General features: G+C 35.6%; 2 protein-coding genes across 3 annotated transcripts; one reads left to right on the forward strand and one right to left on the reverse strand.

Annotated features, from left to right (window-relative positions):
• Positions 1 to 285: 285 nt before the first annotated feature.
• Positions 286 to 4,866, reverse strand: LOC121318111 (mitochondrial inner membrane protease ATP23 homolog). The gene is made up of 6 exons (XM_041254418.1): positions 4,501 to 4,866; positions 4,256 to 4,301; positions 3,924 to 4,005; positions 3,461 to 3,598; positions 3,256 to 3,339; positions 286 to 2,495 (listed from the first exon to the last, which is right to left on the reverse strand). The coding sequence occupies exons 1-6, from the start codon at positions 4,646 to 4,648 to the stop codon at positions 2,307 to 2,309; spliced, it is 687 nt and encodes a 228-aa protein (XP_041110352.1). The 5' UTR covers positions 4,649 to 4,866; the 3' UTR covers positions 286 to 2,306.
• A 205-nt stretch (positions 4,867 to 5,071) lies between these two features.
• Positions 5,072 to 25,101, forward strand: LOC121318112 (RNA polymerase II-associated protein 3-like). Of its 2 annotated transcripts, none has more exons than XM_041254419.1 (17): positions 5,072 to 5,140; positions 7,381 to 7,554; positions 7,921 to 8,067; positions 9,387 to 9,503; positions 10,343 to 10,470; positions 10,705 to 10,826; positions 10,997 to 11,067; positions 11,692 to 11,823; positions 12,154 to 12,281; positions 12,607 to 12,728; positions 13,378 to 13,448; positions 14,181 to 14,297; positions 21,217 to 21,428; positions 21,829 to 22,027; positions 22,777 to 22,874; positions 23,694 to 23,794; positions 23,991 to 25,101. In XM_041254419.1, exons 2-17 carry the CDS (start codon positions 7,399 to 7,401, stop codon positions 24,074 to 24,076), a joined length of 2,007 nt encoding a protein of 668 aa, XP_041110353.1. In that variant the 5' UTR covers positions 5,072 to 5,140; positions 7,381 to 7,398; the 3' UTR covers positions 24,077 to 25,101. The 2 variants fall into 2 exon arrangements, with proteins under 2 accessions (XP_041110353.1, XP_041110354.1); XM_041254420.1 differs by having other exon boundaries at positions 7,924 to 8,067.
• The last annotated feature ends 355 nt before the right edge of the window (positions 25,102 to 25,456 follow it).

Below are 25,456 nucleotides of genomic sequence, written 5' to 3' on the forward strand. Positions count from 1 at the left end.
AATTAATGGTCTCCTCAATGCTGAGAAGTACAGGCAGATACTAATCCATCATGCAATACCATCAGGGAGGCATCTGATTGGCCCTAAATTTATTCTGCAGCACGACAACGACCCCAAACATACAGCGAAAGTCATTAAGAACTATCTTCAACGTAAAGAAGAACAAGGAGTCCTGGAAGTGATGGTATGGCCCCCACAGAGCCCTGATCTCAACATCATCGAGTCTGTCTGGGATTACATGAAGAGAGAGAAGCAACTGAGGCTGTCTAAATCCACAGAAGAACTGTGGTTAGTTCTCCAAGATGTTTGGGCCAACCTACCTGCCGAGTAACACTATATATCAAAATGATTTACCACAGTGCAATTTGTGATTTTTATTTTTATTTTTTGTTGTTGTTTGAAAGGAGTCTTTTTCATTCCTTATACACAGGGGCGTCATGCCACTAACATTTTCAATGATGGTATTTACTATTTACTAAGGCACATTTGGAAGGTATTTATTGGTATTTTTAAATCTAAATATAGTTTATTTTACTGCTGTACATAAATGTAGAACTATTCAATAGTATTTTTCCTTATCACCTAGCATCAGTTAACTTCCTAAAGACAGTGCTCAATAATAAACTGCACAGAAGTGTGGTAAAGCAGTATATATAAACGATGATACACAATGAGTTTCAAACAGTTGAGAGTTGTATGCTACTAGTTTATTAAAATTAAAGAGTAGGTAGTTACAATTTACAATGTCTTAGTTTTTGTACTGTTGTCTACTCTTATTTTGTTTTCAATCATTTTTAGTGGTTCTTATTGTGATTACTCAAATATGGGGTTTGTTTTTTGACAAGTTCAGTAGCAGATCATCAGTTGTTTTTTGCCTGCCATAAACATGTAATATAGTCCGAACATATTTAGACTGTATTAGTAAGCACCAGCAGCATCTAGTGCAAAATCGTATTTACAGAATACTACAGAAACATGGCAGATCATTAGACAGTACTGGCTCTCATTTCAAAAATGACATTGATCTAGCCAAGGATTACATCTATGGGAGGCAACTAGAACCGAACAGCTGTCTGTGTTAAGTACCTTAACACAAAGTTATTAAGCAAAACAAAAACACAAAAAGCAGTATTTAAGTTATTAATTACAACAAAATTACAGCTTCTTACTCTTCAAAATGTTTTTTCTTTGACAACGTTCACCTGTAAATAAGAGGCCTGTCGCCAGCATGCTGTACCAGGGCAAAATCCAATTCCTATTGACATACTGGCACTGTGCTATCTCTGCTCTCAGGACAAAATGCATTTTAGGACTTCAGTGAGCACCACAATTCATTTTAAGACAACTTTTATAAGCATACTTAGACTTATATTCACTCAAACAACATCTAAAGATGAGATGTGGCCCACAGCAAACACAGTCGCAACACTGAATAAAATAAATACAAAAGATATGCATTACTGGTAATGTCAGCCAAACATGTTTAGATTAAATATTTTCCATAAGAAGCCTACAAAATGCAAAACATTTATTACAGAATTTATAGCAACCAATGGTGCATTTGACTACTGTCTCTTTATACAATTAAAATTCAATGCTAAGAACAAAAATGTATGTGTCTTCTTTAAAGTTATCACTTTCGGAGTCTATAGTTGGTAGTACACAAGACTGAGATTGAATCTTCCCCAGGGTTGTTTTTGTTAAATGCCTGTAAGACTGTACTTTTTAACAACATCTTGCCTAATTAAATTCACGGCTGCTTGGTCAGGATTCAATTAGAATTTGCAATGGAGATTTTAAAATAATTTATATAAATAATGACCCAGTTATTCCATATTGTACCACCCTACTGTAGGTGGTCTCACATTGAATGTTGTGATTATGCAACATGATTATAATTTAATATTTTAGTACTTTAAATATGCATTCTCTTCAAGAGGTACATTTTGATTAAAGTAGGTACAGGTCTTTCATTCCAGTAGATTATAATCCATCGCTATAAATCATCAAAGACATGTCACCCAATTTCCGGCCAACCATCAATTGCCATGAGCATTCAGAAATATGAAACTGTTAATTCAATATTGTATGGTGAAGGTGGTGGGTGACTCAGTGGGCTTTAACACACAATTTAGTTTTACTATTCACTGGTACATATTTAACATTTTTTGTACCAGTTGCAAAAAGTAGCAGAAAATCTATGTTGCGTGTAAAATGCAGATCAAATACAGCAACACTGTTCTGTGTATTACTTGTAGCACCTTTTCCCTTTAAACTGTCTTTTTTTTTCTCAAAGATTGGCATAGTTATCGATTTTGATTTTGAAAATCTCTGTAAGCATATTTTGCATCATTTTTGCTGTGTGGGATCCTTCCAAATGGTTCATAGTCATTAAAACAACTTTCAAAAACTTCATTCACAGCTTTCTCCGCTTCTTCTCTACTCACTTTTCGAACAGCTAGGACTGAACGAAGGGCTCGGTCTCGTACACATTCCTGTGGTTTGGGAGAAAACAATCCAATGGAAGTGTATTATATAGTATATATGTGTGTCCCCATGGGACCCTATGAGCAGAAACTACTATTGTTACAAAGGGACTTCTGTCTGGCACTCTGAATGTTATGACAAACATTATCGACGCAGAACACACTGAAATCTAATAAGCATCTTAAAATAGCATCTTAAAACATCTTACTTATAGTTTTGTCTTCCTTCTGAGTTCCCAACATGAACTTGAAGGAAATTTGAGTTTTTGTTCTTGTTTATCTGAGAATATTTTTTTGCTTTCTTAATATGTTTTTAAGTGGCTTCCTCTCATCGGATTAGGCTTCTTGCACAATCTGTGCTGTGCTGGACCCATATAAGAAAATTGATGAACAAGCCAATCAATGCTTGTCCAGTTCTGTTCCTAGCAGCTGATTGTAGATCACTACAGTGGAATACATCAAATTAAAACCACTTGCAAAAGTGAAATATAAAGATTAATAGAACTACTACTTTTTCACTTAAAAGGTGTATGAAATTTAAATGGTCCACAACTGTTTAAACAGAAGGATTACATGTTTAATGTATTAAAATTAGATTTACAGCATTAATAATGGACAGCATCGTATACATCTTTGTCACACAGTACAAATGTATATAATAGAAAGGATAAGAAAACACAGCACAATTAAGAAAACAGATGAAGCGAGCAGTATATACAAAGGAAAATAGGATGAATAAAAAAACTGATGCACAAAACTTTATAATTACCTGGTGATGTTGTTTTAGTCCAAATTTAAACCTACTCAGCTCATTACTGAAAGAACAGTCACCACTAAGATTGGCAGCCCGGATCTGGAAACATAATCAAAATCAGTGAAAAACAAAACAAAACAAAAAACCATCTGCCACTATTTATATTATTAAGACAGAAGATAATTACACAGTGCTGTAGCTAGTGAGTTTGCACTCTTACCTCTGAACAGGCCAAGTGTTTGAAATTATCAAACCAATCAACATGAGCACGGCAGTGATCAAATGAGTGAATCAGTTCATGGGTTACTATCCTGTTCATGTGGGCCTGCTGGTGAATGTTATTCTGGCACAACACTATCTGAAAAAATAAACGGAACGCTTTTGTTTACTGTAATATTGTTACTTCACTTTATTTTTTAAAACAAAAGTATACATTACATTAGTATTTCATGAGTTTTAAAAAGTACACCCTCTGAATTGGTATAATATACTTTTTTTCCCCGTTTGTTTCATTATCCCATTATATTGCTGAAATACAATCTAGACTGCAGAAACACAATCTTGCTCAGGTTTGCTTGGAGAGTACCCTAAAGATAAAATGTGCAAATTACTTTACTAAAGTTGTCAAATATCCATGAGCGGGCATAGATTGAAATGATGTAATCTGGACCAGTGTTTCCTACCTGGGAGGTTGTAGCATCAAATCCACCACTGACAATCCCGTCACAATCTTCACAGGAGAAATGCCTCTCTTTATAAACAGTACTACAATAACATAACACAACAAAACCAAGTACAATGCATTATACTCTTACATAAAAGAGAATTGCCACTTCATATCTGAACTCACAATAATGTTCATTTTTACAATATACCAATCCTCTATTTTCATCATTTCCATTGTCTAGCGCCCCTTAACATGCAGCTTTAAGAAAGCAGACCTATGAGACACAAGCCCCCATTAGAGGAAATGACCTTTTTTTTTTGCAATGTTTATCATAAGGTGTGTACATACCATCCTGATTGCTTCATTGCACCAAGAAGCAATTTTGCATACGGACCTAGTGAAAAAGGAATATGAACTGGTAAACATTTAAACACTTGTAAATCCACACAGTATAATGAATGCTATGGTGCCTTATGGCAGTCGTTGACACGAGTGTACTGTGCACGTCCTCCATATCGAAACATAAGTGGAGATTTCAGTGGTTCCCTGATTATTATCAAATAAGAACAAGTCAAATAAACAGCAGAACTCACTTGTGTCCAGTGCAACTTTCAGCATGACCTGACATTTGTGATTGAAAGTGAACAGGCTTTCTGCTACAGATCCTTTTTTAAATTTCCCTGAATTTCTCTCCGGAAATAACTGATAACCATAATCTTCGTTTTGTTTATTTTGATCCATTGCATATGCACGGCTTCTTGAACCCTTCTACATCTGGTAACCTTTCCGTTCTGGTCATTCAGTGTTTTGCAGACCACATGCTATGCCAAGGGTAGAAGGTAAAAGGACATACATACATTTAACCCTTAGTGGTCCAGTAAGAAATTTGTAGTAAGCACATGCTTAACTATTTGTATTCATCTTTACTGTGAAAACCATGAACTGTGTTTCAAAAACTAAACAGCGTAACATTTTGGATTAACAACTATTTTTGTGCAGCGTATTTCTAGTTCTCAGACATTATGAATTTAAATATTGTAAACGAGAACCAAACACAACAACACTACAAAGATATTCACCTTGACACTTCCTTTAATGTATTTCCGGAGATGACGCAGGTTCCATGTCAACTCCTTTTGTTTTTTTTTTGTAGCAGTGTGAATTCTGGGAACTGTTGTCATGGCGCTGCACACAAACGGCTGAAAACGGGGAGGGGGGGCATCACCAGTTCAGGTGAGAACAGTTCCTGTATAACTGACGTCATAAATGTAATAGCTGATATATATATATATATATATATATATATATATATATATATATATATATATATATATCGCATACTGAGTTACAAAAACTTTAGGAATGTGTGCAAGGCATGGCTTCTCAAAATGATTGCGATTTGCATTTCGGCAGCAAACACACAAAAAGCACCGGTGAGGACATTCATTAAAAATTAAAATAACATTTAATGCTGATTTTACTTTCCTAAAAAGTTTGTTTCGTTTATAATTTTTTTTTTTTGTGTGCTTGGAGTTCTGACATTATCATTAACTAAGGTTTTGAAAAGCGTTTCCCATCGAAGACAGTAAGTTACTATCTTACATAAACCTAAAAAGCTCGAGGGACAGAGCTACTTACCGTGCTTGCTTGTGCGGCAGTATCACTCGAAACAAGATGTGTGCACCAAGGTGCAGTGCATTTAAATTGATTTAAATTTCAGGCCAAGGCCGTTGTCGTTTGAGCCATTCAGAACGTGATCCTAAATTGTTTGTTTTCAAAACTTAAAACGACTGACCAATACTTTCCTGAACTGCCCTTGCTTTAAAAGAAGAGGGGAGGGATGACTGTGTGACTTGTGTGCACATTTGCTACTAAATAAAATGGGAAATTATTTAGCAGCCAGTTCTAAATGTGGTAATCCCGTGTATTCATGGACATATGAGGATACAGTTTTCTGTCTTTGCAACGTTTCAAGCACATTAATGGAGTCGGTCATGCAAAAGGAAAGTAACGCCCAACCCGTCCCAGTTGCAGAGTTTTGTTTGACTGATGCATCACAACAATTTAACTATTTAAAGATGACTAAGGCTGTCTGATTTGTGTTAATGGTCTCATATATATACACACACGCACACACACAGTACCAGTCAAAAGTTTGAGTACACCTGCTTGAAACCAGGTTTTTCATGATTATCTATGCTTTTAACTGTATAAACTCTTAATATTTCATTATATGATACATGTACTTATATAAGCTGATAATTATAAGTGAATTGCATTCAGAAATGTAATTTTTAAATGAAAATGTAAATTTTATCAATTTCAATGCAAGGGGATTTCAGTCTGAAGCCCAAGTCAGTTAAAAGTCTGAAATGTGTATAGCATGGTGTTAGAACACTGGCCTAAGTATAAAAGGTCAGGCAGGCCAAGGGTGACCTCAGAATCAGAGACAAAGTTAATTCGATGCACAAGTCTGCGAAACCAGCGATTAACTGCCCCTGAAATACAAACTCAGATAAATGCTACTAGAAGTACAGATGTTTCAACATCAACTGTTCAAAGGAGATTGTATGAAGCTGGCCTAACTGGAAGAATTGCTGCAAAGAAACCATTGTTAAGAGTGCAGAATAAGAGGAAGAGACTCATCTGGGCCAAAAAACACAGAAACTGGAAATTTGAAGAGTGGAAGTCGACCTTATAGACCAATGAGTCAAAATTTTAAATATTTGGGTCCAACCGCCGTGTATTTGTAAGACGCAGAGAGGGTGAGCGCTTGAGTTCTGCATGTGTGGTTCCCACTGTCAAGCATGGAGGAGGCAGTGTCATGGTCTGGGGTTGCTTTTCTGGTGACAGAGTTGGTGATCTTTACCAAGTCCATGGCAAGCTCAACCAGCATGGCTATCATAGCATACTTCAGAGGCATGCCATTCCATTAGGATTACGGCTAGTTGGACAGTCCTTCATTCTTCAGCAAGATAGTGACCAGAAACACACCTCAAAGTTGTGCAAAAACTACCTGGTGAGGTGAAGGATAACTCAGTCTAATGACCTGGCTTGCCCAGTCTCCAGACCTCAATCCATTGTAACTTGTATGGAATGAACTAGACAGAAGAGTCAAAGCAAAACTGCCCACAAGTGTCTTACATCTCTGGGAATTACTGCAGAAGAGCTGGGAAGACATGTCAGGTGATTTCCTGCTGAAACTTGTTAACCCAATGCCTTGTGCTTGTGAGGCTATTAGGCAAAGGGTGGCTATTTTGAGGAATCCAAGATTTAGAGACAATTTTCAATTCTGTATGCAAATAAAATCAAATTCAACAGTTTACTTTTTATTTTATTTTAACTGATTGCTATTTAGAAGTTGCTTCATTTAATGCTGATATTGGGTGCTATGAGAGGTGTTCTCTACTTTTGCATATATGAACTTTCATCAAACAATGCTTTTAAACCTTCACATTTTTTGTGGGTTATAGGTAATTACATCTGCAATCATGGCATCGCAAAATAAAGCGGTTGAGCTTCAGCTGCAAATGCGACAGAATGCAGAAGAGCTGCAGGATTTCATGAGGGATCTGGGGAGCTGGGAAAAGGATATCAAGAAAAAAGACGAGGAACTGCGGAGGGAGAGTGGAGTTGAGCCTGAAATGGTAATTTTATTTATTTTATTGGGGATTTTAATCAATTAGACTTTATAAGGGCCATGTTCACAAAACATTTGCTTTCAAACTAAATTATCTTTTTTTTTTCTAAACAGAAAACAAATGTAATATTATGTAACATTCACAGTTTTTTGACTTCACAAAAAATGGTGCAAATGTAGCACGGTGGTAAATACTTTAGCCAAGTGTGAAGTATGTATTTCACCATACTCAAATGTGCTTGTAATTTATATTATTTCATATTCAGTATTCATTGCATGCGTGTTTTTCAGTTTTGTACTGCAAACAAACCCAGTGACTGTGCTGCATAATATTGTCGGACGGTTACCTTTAAACTGGTTTGTATTTTTTCAGCAGAGTTTACCTCCAGTAAGAAATAAGCATTACAAGAGGAAGAAAAAAGACAAAAGCAAAGCGACTGCCAACAATGCAAAGAATGAAAAGGAGAAAGCTTCCAGAATTAAATCGTATGATTACCAAGCATGGGACAAATTTAATGTAGTAAGTAAGCCCGCGTTTATGAGGTCAAAAGCTCTTGCAGTCTGTATGTTAAATGTTCTGAAAATATTGTACCGATAGGAAACCAAAAACATAATTGTTGTACGTTTTGAAGCATGGGCACAGAGACTGAACAAGTTACCGTACAAACACACATGTAAATATTATCAATTAATCAATCTATTTTATATAGTGCCTTTCATAGTGGAACACCATCACAAAATGCTTTACAAGGTGCAATAAATACAAGAAAATTCATAATACTTCAAATAGACAAATGCATAATACATGATAGTAGCATAATACATAGTACACTGAATACAGTGGAAAGTGCATAATAAATGATAGCATAATACATGAAATAGTAATGAAATAGTACACTAAGTACAGTGGAAAGCGCAGAATACATTAAATAGTACAATAAATACAGTGGAAAGTGCAGAATACGTGAAGTAATACAATTATAGGGAAATTGGACAGTAGATGGTACTAATTTAATGTGTAAATGTACTAATTTACTGTAATTTACTGTAAATTGTTCTGAGGGAACTCTGAGAGTCATCACATTGAGACTTTTTTCTTGTGAAACATCAATAATATGTTGAGCCTTGTATGAGGAAGCCCTGCTAAATGAGCCTTTATCAAAGTCTGTTATATCTGCTGTTTCATGCTAACAGATTACAGCATTAGATGGAAAGGTTAGCCTTGACTTTTTTTTTTTTTTTTTTTTTTTTTATAACTGTACTTAAGTCTTGCTTACTGACTTGCAGCATGGGATGTAGCTTTATTACATTACAGAATTGTATGTTTTCTCTGAAGAAAACAGATAACTTTTCTTGAAGTAGCTTACTGAAAATAGTACAGCTAATGTTCTTTTATTTATTTTTTAATCAAAATGATTTTTTTTATTTTTTATTTGCATCTTCAGTGTCTTGTCCCAGCAAAGAACATTGCATTTCAAATGAGAACATTTTACTGGAACTAATGATAATCTTGCAGAGCCTTGCTGCATAAATGTGATAAACTTGTACAAACAACGACACTTGAATACATTAACCTTTAATAGATGAATCTTATACGTGTCATCACTTGTTTGCTGCCGTAAGATGTTGCAAATATCTTGCTTCTTGCATAAAAATGCTAACAGTAACCCTATACACCTAGTATGTCTTTGGCCTCTTAATGCTCCATCAAGTAATAAATGTTCTTGTTCAAGTTTTTGTGATTTTTGTCCAAAAAAAACTATAGCGGTACACATAGAACAAACTAACAGAATCTTTAATGCTATATACAATTTTCAACTTTTTTTCCTCCTTTCTTAGGATAAAGTACTTGAAAATCTAGATAAAGAAGACGGCACACAGGAATCACATGAATCAGACTCTGAAGAAGAAGCGATTCATATAGACAAAGATAAAGCACTTTCTGTGAGAGAAAAAGTGGGTTTAATTATTTATGCTGATAAGTTATTACACAGTGCAGTTGGATTTATGCAAGCGGTGGGTGATATAAATATCACTGTACCTTTTGAATTACTAATTAGGAACTTCTGGTATTTAAATAAAAATACATTTTCTTACCTCCATCAGCGAATCCAATTTTGGGCTCGTACTATTTGAGGCATCCTATCAAACTGTTAATGTTGCCACCAACTAAAAGGTTAATTTAAGGATTCATGTTTATGTAGTTCCTTGTTTTTCTTTTGTTCAAAACTGGCCTGCTGTATCTGGGAGCCTATGCTATATATGCAGAAATTATAATGGGATACTGTAATTATCTTAGAAGATAATTATTTTAGAAGTATTTCGATGAACTGGGATTAAAAATAATAATTGGGAAGTCCAAATTGGGGAGAAAACCGGGGTATTTTTTTTTTTTTTTTTTTATTTTGGTGACGACTAAATTATATTAAAAAAAAAAAAAAAAAAACCCCATCCAGACCTCAGAGTAGTTCATTATTTCATTTTCCAAGTTAAATCTGGTGGAATGGACCTCCAGGATCATGATAGGCCACCCCTGATCTAAACAAAATAAGTTGTTTCCAGGCAGGTACATATTTGTTTAAGGTCACAGTTTTGAGGACCACTTGTTTTCGAAAATGTGAGCCATTTGCTTTTAAAGGTAACATTGAACAGGCACGTTGATAATATGTAGCTAACACTTATTTAGTTTTTTACGTTCAGCTTTACTGTTGAATCTACACTTTCTATGACATAAGCATAACTTAACTAACACAAACTGCAGGAACATTTTTTTATTATAATTTTTTAATGTGTAGGGCAACGATCTCTTCCAAGAAGGAAAATATGACGATGCAATAGAATGTTACACAAGAGGTATGACTGCAGATCCTTACAATCCAGTCCTCCCCACAAACAGAGCCGCTGCTTTCTTCCGTCTAAAGAAGTAAGTAACTGCTGTACTGGGACAATAGTCCTTAATTTTGACGACTTTGAATTGCAAGTATTTGGGTAATATTTAGTACATTTATTTGTAATAGTTGAAGCTATTATGGTATTTATTTTTAATGGCAAGTTGAGCATTTACCTCACTTTTTAAATGCTGTGCTGGTGTAATTTTTTTAGTAAAATATTATTCTGCTGGTAGTCTTTTAAGGTATTCAATAATTTATTTTTGAAGGTATGCTGTAGCTGAATCGGACTGTAATTTAGCCATTGCGCTTGACAGAAACTATACCAAGGCTTATGCAAGAAGAGGAGCTGCTCGATTTGCTCAAAAAAAAAACGAGGGTGCTAAAGAAGGTATGTCAGCTACATTGGTAGAAATATACGTGGAGTCATCTGTCAAACATATCTATACAACATTATGTATTACAGTAATGTGGTGTTATTGTTTTTGTATTTGTAGAAGTCAGAAAAGATAATGTAATACTTGCTTTCATTCAAACATCAGTTGACTTTTGTTTTTTAAGATTATGAGATGGTTCTGAAGCTGGATCCTGAAAACTTTGAAGCACAGAATGAACTGAAGAAAATACACGAGGTATGTAAGTGGTATTTACATATTGCTTACTGATGATATAGCCATTTGTTATAACATGATATTTCATGTTGTGTAAACTCTGTGATCTAGTTTTTCACAGTACTGATTACTGATTGACTGAACTACTTTTCAACTCTAATGTTATTTATATCCTTAGCTTGGAAAATGTATGTTGCTGACACACCTTGATTAATAGTTTATTTATGTCATGCTTGTGAAACATGTTACATTGACTGAAGAAGATGGCCATTAACAGTAACACAGTCGCACCAAAGTGCTTGCATTCTCTTTATGGGTTAACTTCTCAGTGGGTGGTTAGTCTCCATTGCTATCCTTTACTTGGCTTTAAGCCACTGCATGCAAGGTTATCAGGTAGACAGTAGGGTCTGGAAAGAGGCCCTCCTTGTTCCTTTGAAATAGAAGTGACAAGTGACCTACAGTTTATTGCCATATCACAATGTCCATTCGCAAATGGATAATATAATTAAACCAGGTTAGGATTTGGTCTAGTGTGGCAGTTATTTTAGCAAGATAGTGTATTTTTCAATGTTATAAAATATTAACGTTGCCAACGTTTCTTTAGTTTGACTTTTGGTTTTTACATTTTAACATTTTTTTCTGTAGGTTCTGGCTTCACATGCGCATGTGTCAGAAAAAACATACAGCAAAGAAAAGGAAGCAGTGGTTGATGAGAACGAGAAGAAAAGAATACAAGAACAGCAGGATAAACAGCAGGCAATTACTCAGAAAGATCTTGTAAGTAGGGCTAGAAATATTTGCACAATTAGATGGAACCATCTCTAGAAGCCATCTTTTGGTACTATGTACATGGTTATGTTGTTCAGCTAGAACATACATATATCTTGTTAATATAGAATCTACTATAATCTTGCTGAAATTGTTTAAGAAAACATATATTCCTCAATAACAAATTGATTAAATGGGATCTAGGTTTTAAAAAAACCCTAACAATAAATGCACATTTAAATAAATGTTCTTTAACTCTAACAAAACTGCATAGGTCCTTTCATCCAAAGAATGTGGTTTGTGATTGTTTTTTTTTGTTTGTTTTTTTTTTTTTTTCAGGGCAATGGTTATTTCAAAGAAGGAAAATATGAAGCAGCGATAGAGTGCTATGCCAAAGGAATGGCAGCAGATGGCACTAATGCACTTTTACCAGCAAACAGGGCCATGGCCTATTTAAAGCTTCAAAAGTAAGATATTGTTCACATGGGGCCATACGCAAAAGTCATGCTGGTTTATTTGTTGATTCCTTCATTCATTCATTCATTCATTCACTTTTTTCATATATTGTGTTGTACTTATTTAGGCTGATAGAATAAGTATATAAGTCATTTAATTGAAGACCCACAATCTTGCTGAGTAATGTTTTATCATATAACCATGCAAAACAATACATACCCATTTTAGTATTCTTTGTAATTGAATGTGCTGCTCCAACAAAATGCATTGAGATATTTTTTGGGGGGGGGCACGTTTTCCCTCCATAGTGTTACTGTGATAGTTTTCTTCGAACAGGTATGCCGAGGCAGAAGATGACTGTAGAAGTGCTATAGCACTGGATGGCACTTACACGAAGGCTTTTGCCAGGCGGGGGAATGCAAGAGCAGCACTTGGTAAACTGAGAGCGGCCAAAGAAGGTAAGATTGGAAAGGGAGAGGAAACGTTTAAATCTGCAAGTGATTGCAGTTCACAAGCACATCCATTCACTGTATAGATGTGCAGTTTTAAAAGAAACGCTCGTCACAACAAAGGTGGATTTTATTTTAAAGCATGCTGTCTGGTAATGCACTAGGTTAAATAAATATCTGTTTTCAGATTGTCACGACTCCCTTGGTCATTTCCCTGCCCTTTCAGGACCTCCTTTACTTTCAGTAACCAACTAGCTGCTTTTCTATAACCTAGTGTTGTACAGGATGTCATGTTTTAAAATGAAAATGTTTGTTGTAGCACATTTCTTTCCAAAATGGACATTTGAGACCTGTACAGCGAATGTGCATGATATATATACAGCCACTTGAATATGTCATTTATATATCCAGTCAGGCAATTGGATTTTTACTTTACTTTAGAAAGTTCAACTAAATGTTTTTTTTTTTTTTTTAACCCCCAAAATAAAGTAAGATCAAGCAATAAAATAAAACAGCATGAAGGTGATAAATAAATAGCATTTTGTGGAATATTCATCAAGGCTTATTCAAATTAACTATTTGAACAGCATAATCATGAGAAAGCAAGTACTTTTATTGTATTTGATATATCATCCATCTTTATTTATATGTTTTGCAGACTTTGAAACAGTTTTGAACCTGGAACCAGGAAACAAACTGGCTTTGAATGAGCTTGAAAAAATCAATAATGTATGTATGCATTTTTATACATAGTATGTGATAGATGTCAAACCCAACATGCAATATGTTGCTATTGAAGTGTAAATGGATATAACCAAGTTAAAGACATAAGAATTGGCCTATCGGAGGTATAGTTCATCTCTAAAATACAACTTTAAATGGGCTGAAATGCATTATACAGTCAGTGAAGGGCAAATTGTCAATTCGTAGACATTGTGTTCCGGAGTGTTATCAATTTTCTGTCTAACTCATTAAAATTGTGAAGCACATCTCTAATAACTGTGTTCTGCTGGGGGTCCGCAGTGGCTCATCCAGTAAAGCAGATGGTCAAGAGTTGCTGATTCAAGTCTTTTTTGTCAATCTGTACTTGGGGCGGACAGGAAACACTAAAGTAAAACTTTGCACTCCTGCTGTTTGGGAGGGGGGGTATCATCTGTAGTTAGTTTTCCTCATTGTACTTCAGCAACCTGCTGGCCAGGCTCCCCACCAGACCAGCCTGACATGTCTCAGAATGGGCCCTTGCCTCGTTCAGTAGCTTGGTAACATCCGCTGTTCAGGTCTGATGGGCGATTGGCAAGACAGGAGGAATGTATGTTGCTCGCCCAATGTCTTCCTGATTAGTAAGTCGGTGAGGTGACATTAGAATTGGGCATTTCAAGTTGGGTCGAAAATTTACATGATATTATTTTATGTTTTTAAAGTGTGTTTTTTTGTTTATTTTATTTTCCTTTCTAATTAAAGGAAATGGTTGCAAAAGGCCTCTTGTCAAAGGAACATCTTGCAGACCAACAAGCAAAGAATACTGAACAAAGAAGACTCGTACAACCAATAAATAAACCACCTCGCCTGCGATCAACAGTAAGTAAATAACGACATGCTGCTACAGAAAATTACATTTCCAATGCCTTTCCACCAGAATAGTCTACAAATTCAATCACTAGACCATGGATTTTATGTTAAAACCCTATGGGCCAGTTAGTCACTTCTTCAAATTAAACATTAAGTGAGATATAGTAACGCAAGCATAAAACAAACTTTGATGTGCTGTCCTCATATGTACTGTAAACTACTAATAGGTGTTCAATAAACAGCCATGGCGTACTCTATTTCTTCTGTTTAATAAATAATGATCACAGATGACCCCTATGTAATAATGAAAAAAAAAAAAAAGATTTCTGGGTCATTCTCTTGCCTCTGAGCAGTGCATTCCCACAGGGTGTTTTGTCTGCAGGTGTCTTAGGATGATGATAAATCACTGAAAATGAAGAAAGCTGCAGAGTGGTTTAGATTTTGCCAGAATCCATTTAGTTCTGCCCATAAAGTGTGCTATTATGGCCCATTCTGCCTCCTTTTATCAATATTTAATAAACGCAGAACAAGGAACCAGTAGAACTACAGACACACACAAGTCAGGACAAGAAGTCAAATAAAATGGTATAAATAATTTAGATGAAAGTCTAAGGGAATATATTAGCGCACAGAGCTGAGAGGTGGAAAATATCATTATTATCATCATTATAAAAAGTAGTAGTGCAGTCGGCAACCTAATTTCTTATTCGATTATCGTATAGGCATTTATCAACCATAGTCGATGCATTGACGTTTTATTTTTCAAAATAAAGAACAAACATTAGTGGGTTTTTTTTTTGTTTTTTTTGTTTTTAACAGAAGATCCAATAACTAAAAACATTGTTGTGCATAATAGTTAAACAGAAAGACACAACTTGCATTCAACTTAGAACACTTCCGATTATTAAAAAAAAAAAAAAAAATACAAAGGACTTGAGTTAACAACTGAAAAGAATGTGCATGCGTCCACATCAGATGTTCTTTTAACATTGTTATAATAATAATAATAATAATAATAATAATAATAATAATAATAATAAAAAAATAAAAAGCCTGCAACTTTACGGCTTCCAGTACCAGTGCAGAATGCCGGTACCAGTATCAAAGACTTTGGCAAATAGTGCAGAATGCATACATGGTTTCCATAGTAACCATGACCCTATCTGCACTCTCTCAGGAGTTATAAGCCAGTTTTACGTTTGATCTTTAGGAGAGGTCAAAGGTCACAGGCAATTACATACATGGGTTACTATATGTGTTCCATAGTAACCATGACCCTATCTGCACTCTCTCAGGAGTTATAAGCCAGTTTTACGTTTGATCTTTAGGAGAGGTCAAAGGTCACAGGCAATTACATACATGGGTTACTATATGTGTTCCATAGTAACCATGACCCTATCTGCACTCTATAACAAGTTATTAGCCAGTTTTGTAAGCTGATGATTTCATCCAACGTGGCCGCCGTCTTTTTTATTGTAGCAACCTCCCTTGAACAATATTTAACCCTCCTATTATGTTTCGGGTCTGTTTGACCCGACTCTATTCTCCAATTGGCTTAAATGCTTTTTTTCGTTTCATTTTCTGTGTAATGTTTTATGACTTTTCCTAGGTTGGGGTCATGAACACAGAAAACAGAACCTTTGGGATGTTTATTTTTTTAGAGCAGGTCATGTGTACAAATAAGATGTTTCTGGTCACTGTGACCCGTGGCATTTATCTATGTAGGAATGTGTAGTAGTGTGCAGGAATAAAACAAACTTCTTTAATTTGTTATTTTATTATTATTATATTTGTATTATTATCTCTGGAAATGGCTGCACCTGTCTGGAGATATTTATAAACAAAAAAAACCCAAACAATATATATCTACAAGGCAGAGCCTAATTTTCTCTGTCATTATTGCAACAGCATCTCACTGGTAGAGACATACCAAAATGAGGAGCTCCTAGGTTGGCAGTCAGACAAGTTTTATCACAGCTTCTGGACTAAAAGAGCAGAAAAGAATAAAACCTTTGCAAATAAAAACATTTAATCAGTTTAAGGCTGTTTGAAATTGCATCGGGTCAATATGACTCAAAACTTAACATAATAAGAGGGTTAAAGTCAACCACACTAGGATCATGTGTGCCAATTTTTGGTTAAATTGGAATTTGGGAGAAGACGATCTTTGTAGTTTGTGATTATGTTGTCTGTACCGTGTGATTTTGACATCATGCAGCATGGCCGCCGTACCACACAACCTATCGGCTTCTTACAAACACCAGTTAATCTTGTACTGTTATTTTCAGCACTCTGCAATAAGTGGTTTTCGAAAGATTAATTTTTACATTTAGGCAAAATATTTTTTTTCAATCCAATATAGCGGCCAAACCATGTGACCTACAACATATGTTCAATTAACATTTACAGGCTTCCCAAAAGCGTAACCAGCCTACCGAATTGGGTGAGTTTTCGAGGAAGTTTTGGCAGAAATAATAATAATAAATAATAACAATAGGCTTCCCAGTCTATGACCTGGAAGCCTAAATACTATATTTAACCGAAGTAATTTTTTATAAAGTACTGCCATATAATCCAAACACAACATAGTTGGAAACAAAAGAAGGTAATCAGTAGATTTAATATTGGCATTCTATTGAAATGGGGAGAACACACAAGAGACAGAGGTAGGGAGACTGACGACGTTACGCCGACACAGGCGCACAGGATTTAATTAATAAACAAAAACAAAAAATAAACAATGTCATGTGATGCTGCAAACAAAGGTAGCGCACAGAGGACGGTACAAGACTCTACAAACACTAAAAATAAAACACAATACACCAAACTAAATCAAAGGTGCCGTGAAAACGGCAGGCATTGCAGCAGCCCCGATCACAGTGACCGCTATGTTTTTATACTGATGCTCCGCTGAGACACACCCACCTGCCTGCTGGAACAGCTAATTGCTTCCAGCTGCTTCTCCTCGCAGACAGGTAGTCGCCCCCAGCGGAGCTCCACAGCAGCTAAACAGTTAAATCAGTTTATTTACAACATTTAACCCAAAAACATACAGTAAAACTACACATTTCCCATGTGCAGGGCTTCCTCCCTGCCACAGGCAGGTACTTTATGTGATCAGTTTACTTTGTATCTGACTGAGTCTATGCAAGCTGAATGTCATCCATGTGGGATGTGGGTTATCATGATTTTCCATTGGTCAGTTTGCAAAGGAATGTATTTGAGAACTGGAGGTTAAATGAAGTCCAAAGTTCAAGAACATCATAGTTTACATAAAGAACCCCAAAGGAAACTAAATGATGCATCTGATTGTAAAAATAAATAAATAAATCCTTTCTGAATCTTGATATCGGCAAACAATTTAGGAATTTGATATTTATTCTGTAAATGCTTTTTTCCCATTGATGTTAAATGCATTGAACATGACACTGAGATTTAAATCTAGTGTTGACCTTTCTTAGGAGTAAGAGCTCTGCCAGTTTTTAAATGTGACAGTGTTCTACAGCTGTCTTTGCAAAGGCTTATTATACGTTGTAGAAATAATTGAACAACTAGTGTTCATAGAAGGTGTTCAACATAACTGCTCAACAGTAATATTTATTTCTGTATTAACTGTCAGAGTAGCATATGACAAGGTAGGTAGGTTTATTGGAAATCAATGGTTGTATAATTGGTAAAGCAGTCTTTTTAGAACGTTTAATGTCAGAACAGTCTTTACTCTCCCTGTGTGGTCTTTATAGCTTTAAAAGCTTTGTGAGAAAGTGATTGATTTTTTTTTCAATGCTAGCTACCACATATTAAAAAAAAAAAAACTTATTCAAGGTCCTTTTATTATTTAATAAACATATACAATTCCATGTATTTCACCACACACTAACATATTCAATGGGTGCAGTTTCATAAGACTGCATACTGTAACATTTATATTTTGCTTTTTTTTTTTTTTTTTTTTTAATACAAGGTCATAGGCAGCATGGCATGAATATCTAAAGTGTTATAAAAATATATGTGTGTCAGTTGGATATGTTTTGCTTCGTGAAAACATTAACCAAATGAAGGCATTTGTTGCATTCATTTAAAGGTGATCTTTTTTGAAAACATCACTGTCTGGTGGTTGTAAAGATGTGGCTTGTCTGTCTATCTACCTGTGTCTGTGTAATATATATATATATACACACACACACACACACACACACACACACACACACATACAATCTGGGTATATAGAGACATTTGTTCCTTATATGCATGGTGGGGTGTATGTATTTTACTGACAAATGTGTTTAAAATGTACCAGTAATCTTTGTGCCACATCTAGTGTAATTCTAAATTGCAATTTGAATAGTTGTGTTATGAATACCCAACAGCCACCATTGTCTCATCATATAAGCTGCTTGAAGTCACAAACTTCAGTCACCTCAATTAGCTAAAATAAACAAAAAAATTATAAAACAAAACATTGTCATGTTTTCAGTCATTCAGGGCAAATGAAGTACTCTTAAATTAGTAAGGATTTATTGGAGCTCATTTACACTGAACAAAAATAAACGCAACATGCAACAATTTCAAAGATTTTACTGAGTTACAGTTCATATAAGGAAATCAGTCAATTGAAATAAATTCATTAGGCCCTAATCTATGGATTTCACATGACTGGGAATACAGATATGCATCTGTTGGTCACAGATACCTTAAAAAAAAAAAAAAAAAAAAAAAAAAAAAAAGGTAGGGGGCGTGGATCAGAAAACAAGTCAGTATCTGGTGTGACCACCATTTGCCTCATGCAGCGCGACACATCTCCTTCGCATAGAGTAGTTCAGGCTGTTGATTATGGCCTGTGGAATGTTGTCCCACTCCTCTTTAATGGCTGTGCAAAGTTGCTGGATATTGGCGGGAACTGGAACATGCTGTCATACACGTCGATCCAGAGCATCCCAAACATGCTCAATGGATGACGTGTTCGGTGAGTATGCAGGCCATGGAAGAACTGGGACATTTTCAGCTTCCAGGAATTGTGTACAGATCCTTGCGACATGGGGTCGTGCGTTATCATGCTGAAACATGAGGTGATGGTGGCGTTTGAATGGCACGACAGTGGACCTCAGGATCTTGTCATGGTATCTGTGCATTCAAATTGCCATCAATAAAATGCAATTGTGTTCGTTGTCCGTAGCTTATGCTGCCCATACCATAACCCCACCACTACATGGGGCACTCTGTTCACAACGTTGACATCAGCAAACCCCTCGCCTACATGACGTCATACACGCTGTCTGCCATCTGCCTTGTACAGTTGAAACCGGGATTCATCCGTGAAGAGCACACTTCTCCAGCATGCCAGTGGCCATCGAAGGTGAGCGGTTTCTGACAGTTTGTGCAGAAATTCCTTGGTTGTGCAAACCCACAGTTTCATCAGCTGTCCGAGTGGCTGTTCTCAGACGATCCAGCAGGTGAAGATGCTGGATGTGGAGGTCCTGGGCTGGCGTGGTTACACGTGGTCTGCGGTTGTGAGGCCGGTTGGACGTACTGCCAAATTCTCTAAAATGATGTTGGAGGCGGTTTATGGTAGAGAAATGAACATTCAGTTCTCTGGCAACAGCTCTGGTGGACATTCCTGCAGTCAGCATGCCAATTGCACGCTCCCTCAAAACTTGAGACATCTGTGGCATGGTTTTGTGTGACAAAACTGCACATTTTAGAGTGGCCTTTTATTGTCCTCAACACAATGTGCACCTGTGTAAATTTCATGCTGTTTAATCAGCCTCTTGATATGCCACCCCTGTCAGGTGGATGGATTATCTTGGCAAAGGAGAAATGCTCAATAACAGGGATGTAAACAAATTTGTGCTCAAAATTTGAGAGAAATAAACTGTTGGTGTGTATGGAGAATTTCTGGGATCTTTTATTTCAGCTCATGAAACACGGGATCAACACTTTACAGGCTGTGTTTATATTTTTGTTCAGTGTATATTCAGCAAAACTAGATGAACAAACCAGGGCTCAAGTACCCTTTGAACTACTTTATTAAGTGCACTGGAACATTTGAAGCATAAAGAGATCTTTTGTGCACAGGACATAGGTTTCTTTCATGTAAATATGCTAGGGAACAGTTTTCTAGGGTTAGAGAAAGGCATTTTAATAAGCCTACAAGGTAATGCAGCAGCTTAAAGGCTGTTTCATTATCAATGATGCAAAGTAGATTTTCCAACACTGCTATTAATGCTCCTGCTTCAGTGTTGATTATCCCCATTGAAATATCACAATATCAGTGGTTAAATACCTTTTTTAATATCTTCTCTGGTCTCTCTTGATATGATCTTTTGTGAAGTACCTGTTTCCATAGCTACCAACAGGGTGTTTTTGTTGTTTGTTTAGTTTTTGTTTTTTTATTTTATTTTTTTTTTTTTTTTTGGGGGGGGGGGGGGGGGGGGGTTGTCCTAGAAACATTTATTTGCAGCTATGTACACCAGTGACATACATCAACACAAAATGAAATTAGACACATTTTTTAAATGCTGTATTTCTTTTAAAGAAAAGAAGAACCTTTGTTTATCCTATTTTGATGAAAGCAGTAATAATGATTACCACTGTTGAAAGGTCTTTGTTAAACAGAGTATTGAAGTGTCTCTGAAAGAACTAAATGTGGATTATGAGCCTCTAAAGTCATGGCTTGGTGCAGTAAAAACGGAAAATGCATTTTGTAGTGGATTAAGCCAAAGTGATCAAATATTTCTTAATGTGTGTGTTACCTTAACATTAAAGGGCATAAAGGTACGTTTTATCAGTATTACAATATTCAAGCAACATAACTGAATGATTAAAAATGGGTAAAAACCTGGCAATTGTAGATGTACAATAAAATTGTGGCACTTGTAGAAAAAAGGGATGAGTACTCAAGTATTGATCGTCTTTCTCCCTCCCTCCCTAGAATCCACTGAGACGAATGGTTATTGAAGAAGTTGGATGTGAACTGCCTGGCACTGACCTTCAATTAATGTCAAACACCTCAGCAGAATGTAAAGTGCCATTCTGCATGATCACAGAACTTACTAGAAGCAAAGAAGCAGTGGAATGTGCCCCCAGTGCCAAAATGCTTAAAATAGAGAAGATCTCTGATATTCCAGCAGATTCCTGTGAAAGGTAATTCAATTTTACAGTCATTCTATGGAAGGCTCCTACCAGTATGTAGCTTTATTTACGTAATATAACACTTATTTTTAACTTAAACGTAGAACAACTGAGCATAGCGTCAAACCTCTGAAATAACATGAAAGAAGTTTATATAAACAGACGTTCAGAATAAAGCACATAATCTTGATGGATTTGGAGGCACACATTTTGAATAAGGGACTTCGATTGTACATACTGAAGACTAATGCTTTCACATAAAAAAAAAAAAAAAAAAAAAAAAAAAACTTTCATAAGAGTAAAATTTTGCATTAGATACATGGACTTTTTTCAGTCCAGGTCTACTTCATCCAGCCTTGTCCACACTTGGTTGTGACATCTTAAGATCATGACATGCCTTTTTGTATAACAGAGAGCATCTTGAAGACAACGCAGAGAAGCAGTCAACTGTAAGATGTGTTACTGTGGAAAATACTGCAGATCAGAAGAAACTATTACCTTCCATATCTGAGTCTTTGTCCATGCCTTCACCTCCTACAAACTCCTTTCAGCTGGAAGCAGATTTGAGAAAGCTAAAATCCTACCCAGAAATGAAATACAAGTACCTCAAAGTATGTTGCACTATTTGAAGAGTTATAGAAGCACTGTATGCTAAATGTGAGAATGACCGTGACATTGACCTAAATTGTATTATTTTTTTTTAACTATTGCTTGCATGGCTTTTTATTCGGTATATAAACCTAATTATAACTAGTTTACAGGTAATCAGAAACTATGGTTCATAGCATGAGACACTTGAAATGAAGTTAATAGAAATGTAGATAATTCAAGGGTATCATGATAATTTATATACCCCTAGGATCTGTGGTTTGCATGCCGTAAAGTATTGGCAGTGACATCACTTATTAGGTCAATATTGCATTACCATTTAATCAGCTGCCCTATATTTATCCCATTGTAATAAAACCTGGTAGAAGCATACTTTAGCACAACTTTTAATAGTATTAGAATCTGGTTATATGGCATAAATAGTCTTTATTTGCAAAATGCATAGAGCTGTCAAGCTAAAAGCCATGCAGCTAATTTTCTATACTATAAATGCATATTTCACTTATGGAAATGTGTTGATGTTTGATATGCATGCTGTATCAGGCTTATGCTAGACTTTATCAAGTCTGTGTTCCAATTTCCAGCTGTAAATATCGTGTTTAAAATGTTTTCCACAACTGTGGTGTGGGATGTCCAGTATTTTACAAACATGCTTATTTGAATTGTGTAGATAAGGGATTACTTGTAATTTGGACTTTGTCTCCTGCCATGTTAAATAACTAATTGACATTGCTTTTTCTTTATTTGCCAGCAAATTGAGCCATCAGCCTACCCCAAAATATTTCAGAAGTCATTGGAACCTGACATTTTGAACCAGATTTTAAATATTCTACACTCTTCTTATACCATGTAAGTAACTCTCTAGTAGGCTTGTCATTTCTCTGCACAGTACATAACAGGGTAACCAAAAAATAATCAATGAAGGAGGGGAGAAAAAACACAAAGAGGCGAAATCTTATATCGGGTACAAAATGTCAAGTCAGATTTATATTGAAGAAAAAATATTCGAAAAACAAAAATGGCTCATGGAGAAAAGAAAAACTGATTAAACATAGTTTTATTTGTTTTAACATATGTATTGATAAAAAAAAAAAACATGTCACACCTAGTGTTGCCTTTACCTTTTATTCTCCAGTACTAAACCTTTGCTAGTTTTGGCTAACCTCATTCATTCAATTAGTACTACCTTTGTATAGTTATAATTGTGCAATTGAGTCAGTTAAGCTAACAGATCAAGCAGCAAGGAATACCTTTTAAGTATTAAAAAAAAAAAAAAAAAAAAAAAAAAAAACACAGAAAAAAACATTCTAGGGCCAGAATGTGTTTCTGCCATTGACGTGAGTACTTAGGAATGATTGGCTTATTCGCATATATGCAAGGTTAGTGTTTGCTAAAGACCAGTGTACACTCAGTTTCTCTCAATGGGGTTTTTAAGAGATTGTCAGGCTTTACCACTTGAGGGTTGAGACAACACCAAACCCTCTGAAATAAAAATCTGACTGACAACTCATTTCTCCATTTTTAAAGACCTCAAGAAAGGCTTTGTCATAACGTTCTCAAAGACTTGACCTTGGTTTATTTTAAAATCACTGCCTTTGTGTGCAACAGCAATAAATCAAAAACTATTTTTCAAAATAGCTTTTTATTTGTATTTTTTACACATCATAGGCGTGATGAGCATTTGGTTATTTTAGAGATTCTGAAGAACCTTGCAGAAGTGAAAAGGTTTGACATGGCAGTCATGTTTATGTCTGCGGCAGAAAAGACTGGTAAGTACTGAAGCCTGTTCTGAAGCAAGTTAAAAGTCATTTTAGAGTAAATACAAGATCAAAGGCACATTTTCTGAAAGTAATAGAAACAGCTATAACAGTATCGCAATACATTTACTTATTGTTAAGAGTAGCGTCTTGCAAGTTTTACTCTGAGAAGCAGGCTGATTTGTCTAAAATCCATTGTCTCTTTCAGTTGTTCGAGAATTATTCAGCTCTATTCATCAAGCTGGTTTAGAAGATGACCACCTCAAATCTCTTAAGAAGAAATATGGGATTTGATTTGATTTGTACAACAATTCCAGTTAGTTGAAAACACAGTTGCAGGCCATTCATTGTTTAGATTGTACAGAATAAATACTGACTACATATTATTTTTAAAACCTAAATACACAGAAAGGGTTGATTTGTTATAAATCTGGAGTTTCATAAAATCATGTATATTTATAAATGGTGAACCTTAGTAATGATTTTATTTTCTGGCCTAATATGGCTGCCATATTGAGGTACATTTTGAAGTTACAGCTGCATGGAGATAGTACACTGAGTTATTGTCTTAATGTTTGGTGCACATTGGCATTCATTAATTGTCTTCATTAAGTATTGTTACCATTCTCTAACGAATGCCAGTCCCACTAAAAAATATAATAAAATACAACTGGTCCATATCTCGGCTTTCTAGGCTCTGGGAACTTGACATGGTTTTATCTTCCATCATAATTTTTTTTAATGAAAATAGAAGGCAAGTGTGATTAGTTATTAATAAAATATTTTGGTAAACATCCCAGGTTAATTGTATAAATTACGCACATATTGTGTTAGGTGTAAGTATAGGCGCAGTAGAAATAATTGCAGATGCAAAATTCTAATTCACAACTGACTGGTGCATCTGGCAACCAATTGTACTTGTGAAAAGACAATTGTCAACCAGCTAAGGGTACATCAACAAAGAAGCAGATCCTTAATTAATACGTTACCATATATTTTTTTTTTATTACAAGAATTAGGTACAATACATTCCTTTGCTCTTTTCACAGCCCTATGGTGAGCTGGTGTTATTATAATAATGAACAAACAGTTGTTAGCCATTTCCCTCTAGTGGTCACTTTGCCATAGCAGAAGTTGTTTTTTATAATCCCATTATTTCTAAGAGCGTGACAAACCTACAGTACTGTAAATTTAGTGCCATTGGTCTATTTTTTTTTTTTTTTTTTACATTTGTCTACTTGAGTTTGTCACAAGTTTGACCTCAAAATGTGGTTGTGTGCCATCAATCTGATTAGTGGCTTTAAATTAAAATAAATATATAGTCCAACTTTGACACATTTATCAACTTAATTCAGATGTTTTGTTCATATGGACAGGTACTGATTAATTATGTCCATATTTGCAAGGGATACTTGTGGAACTTTTCAGGTCCGCAACTTTAAAGAGCCAACTGCACCAGGTGTTCAGAGATATAAAGCTTTATTAGTTTGCGCAAACGAGAACAGCTCAACACATCAGTGTTAGGAAGCCCGAGCAGTGTTCTGCCATACAGAGTTAGCATACAGTAATTATACCTTTACAGAGAGACAGGGTAGTTTCCCTTTCAACCAATAAGCTGGAGCCAACTCAGTTGGGGGAACAACAACAGAGGGGACAGGTATTTACGAGGTAACA

Source organism: Polyodon spathula, chromosome 7 (assembly GCF_017654505.1).
Source record: "Polyodon spathula isolate WHYD16114869_AA chromosome 7, ASM1765450v1, whole genome shotgun sequence".
NCBI lineage: Eukaryota > Metazoa > Chordata > Actinopteri > Acipenseriformes > Polyodontidae > Polyodon > Polyodon spathula.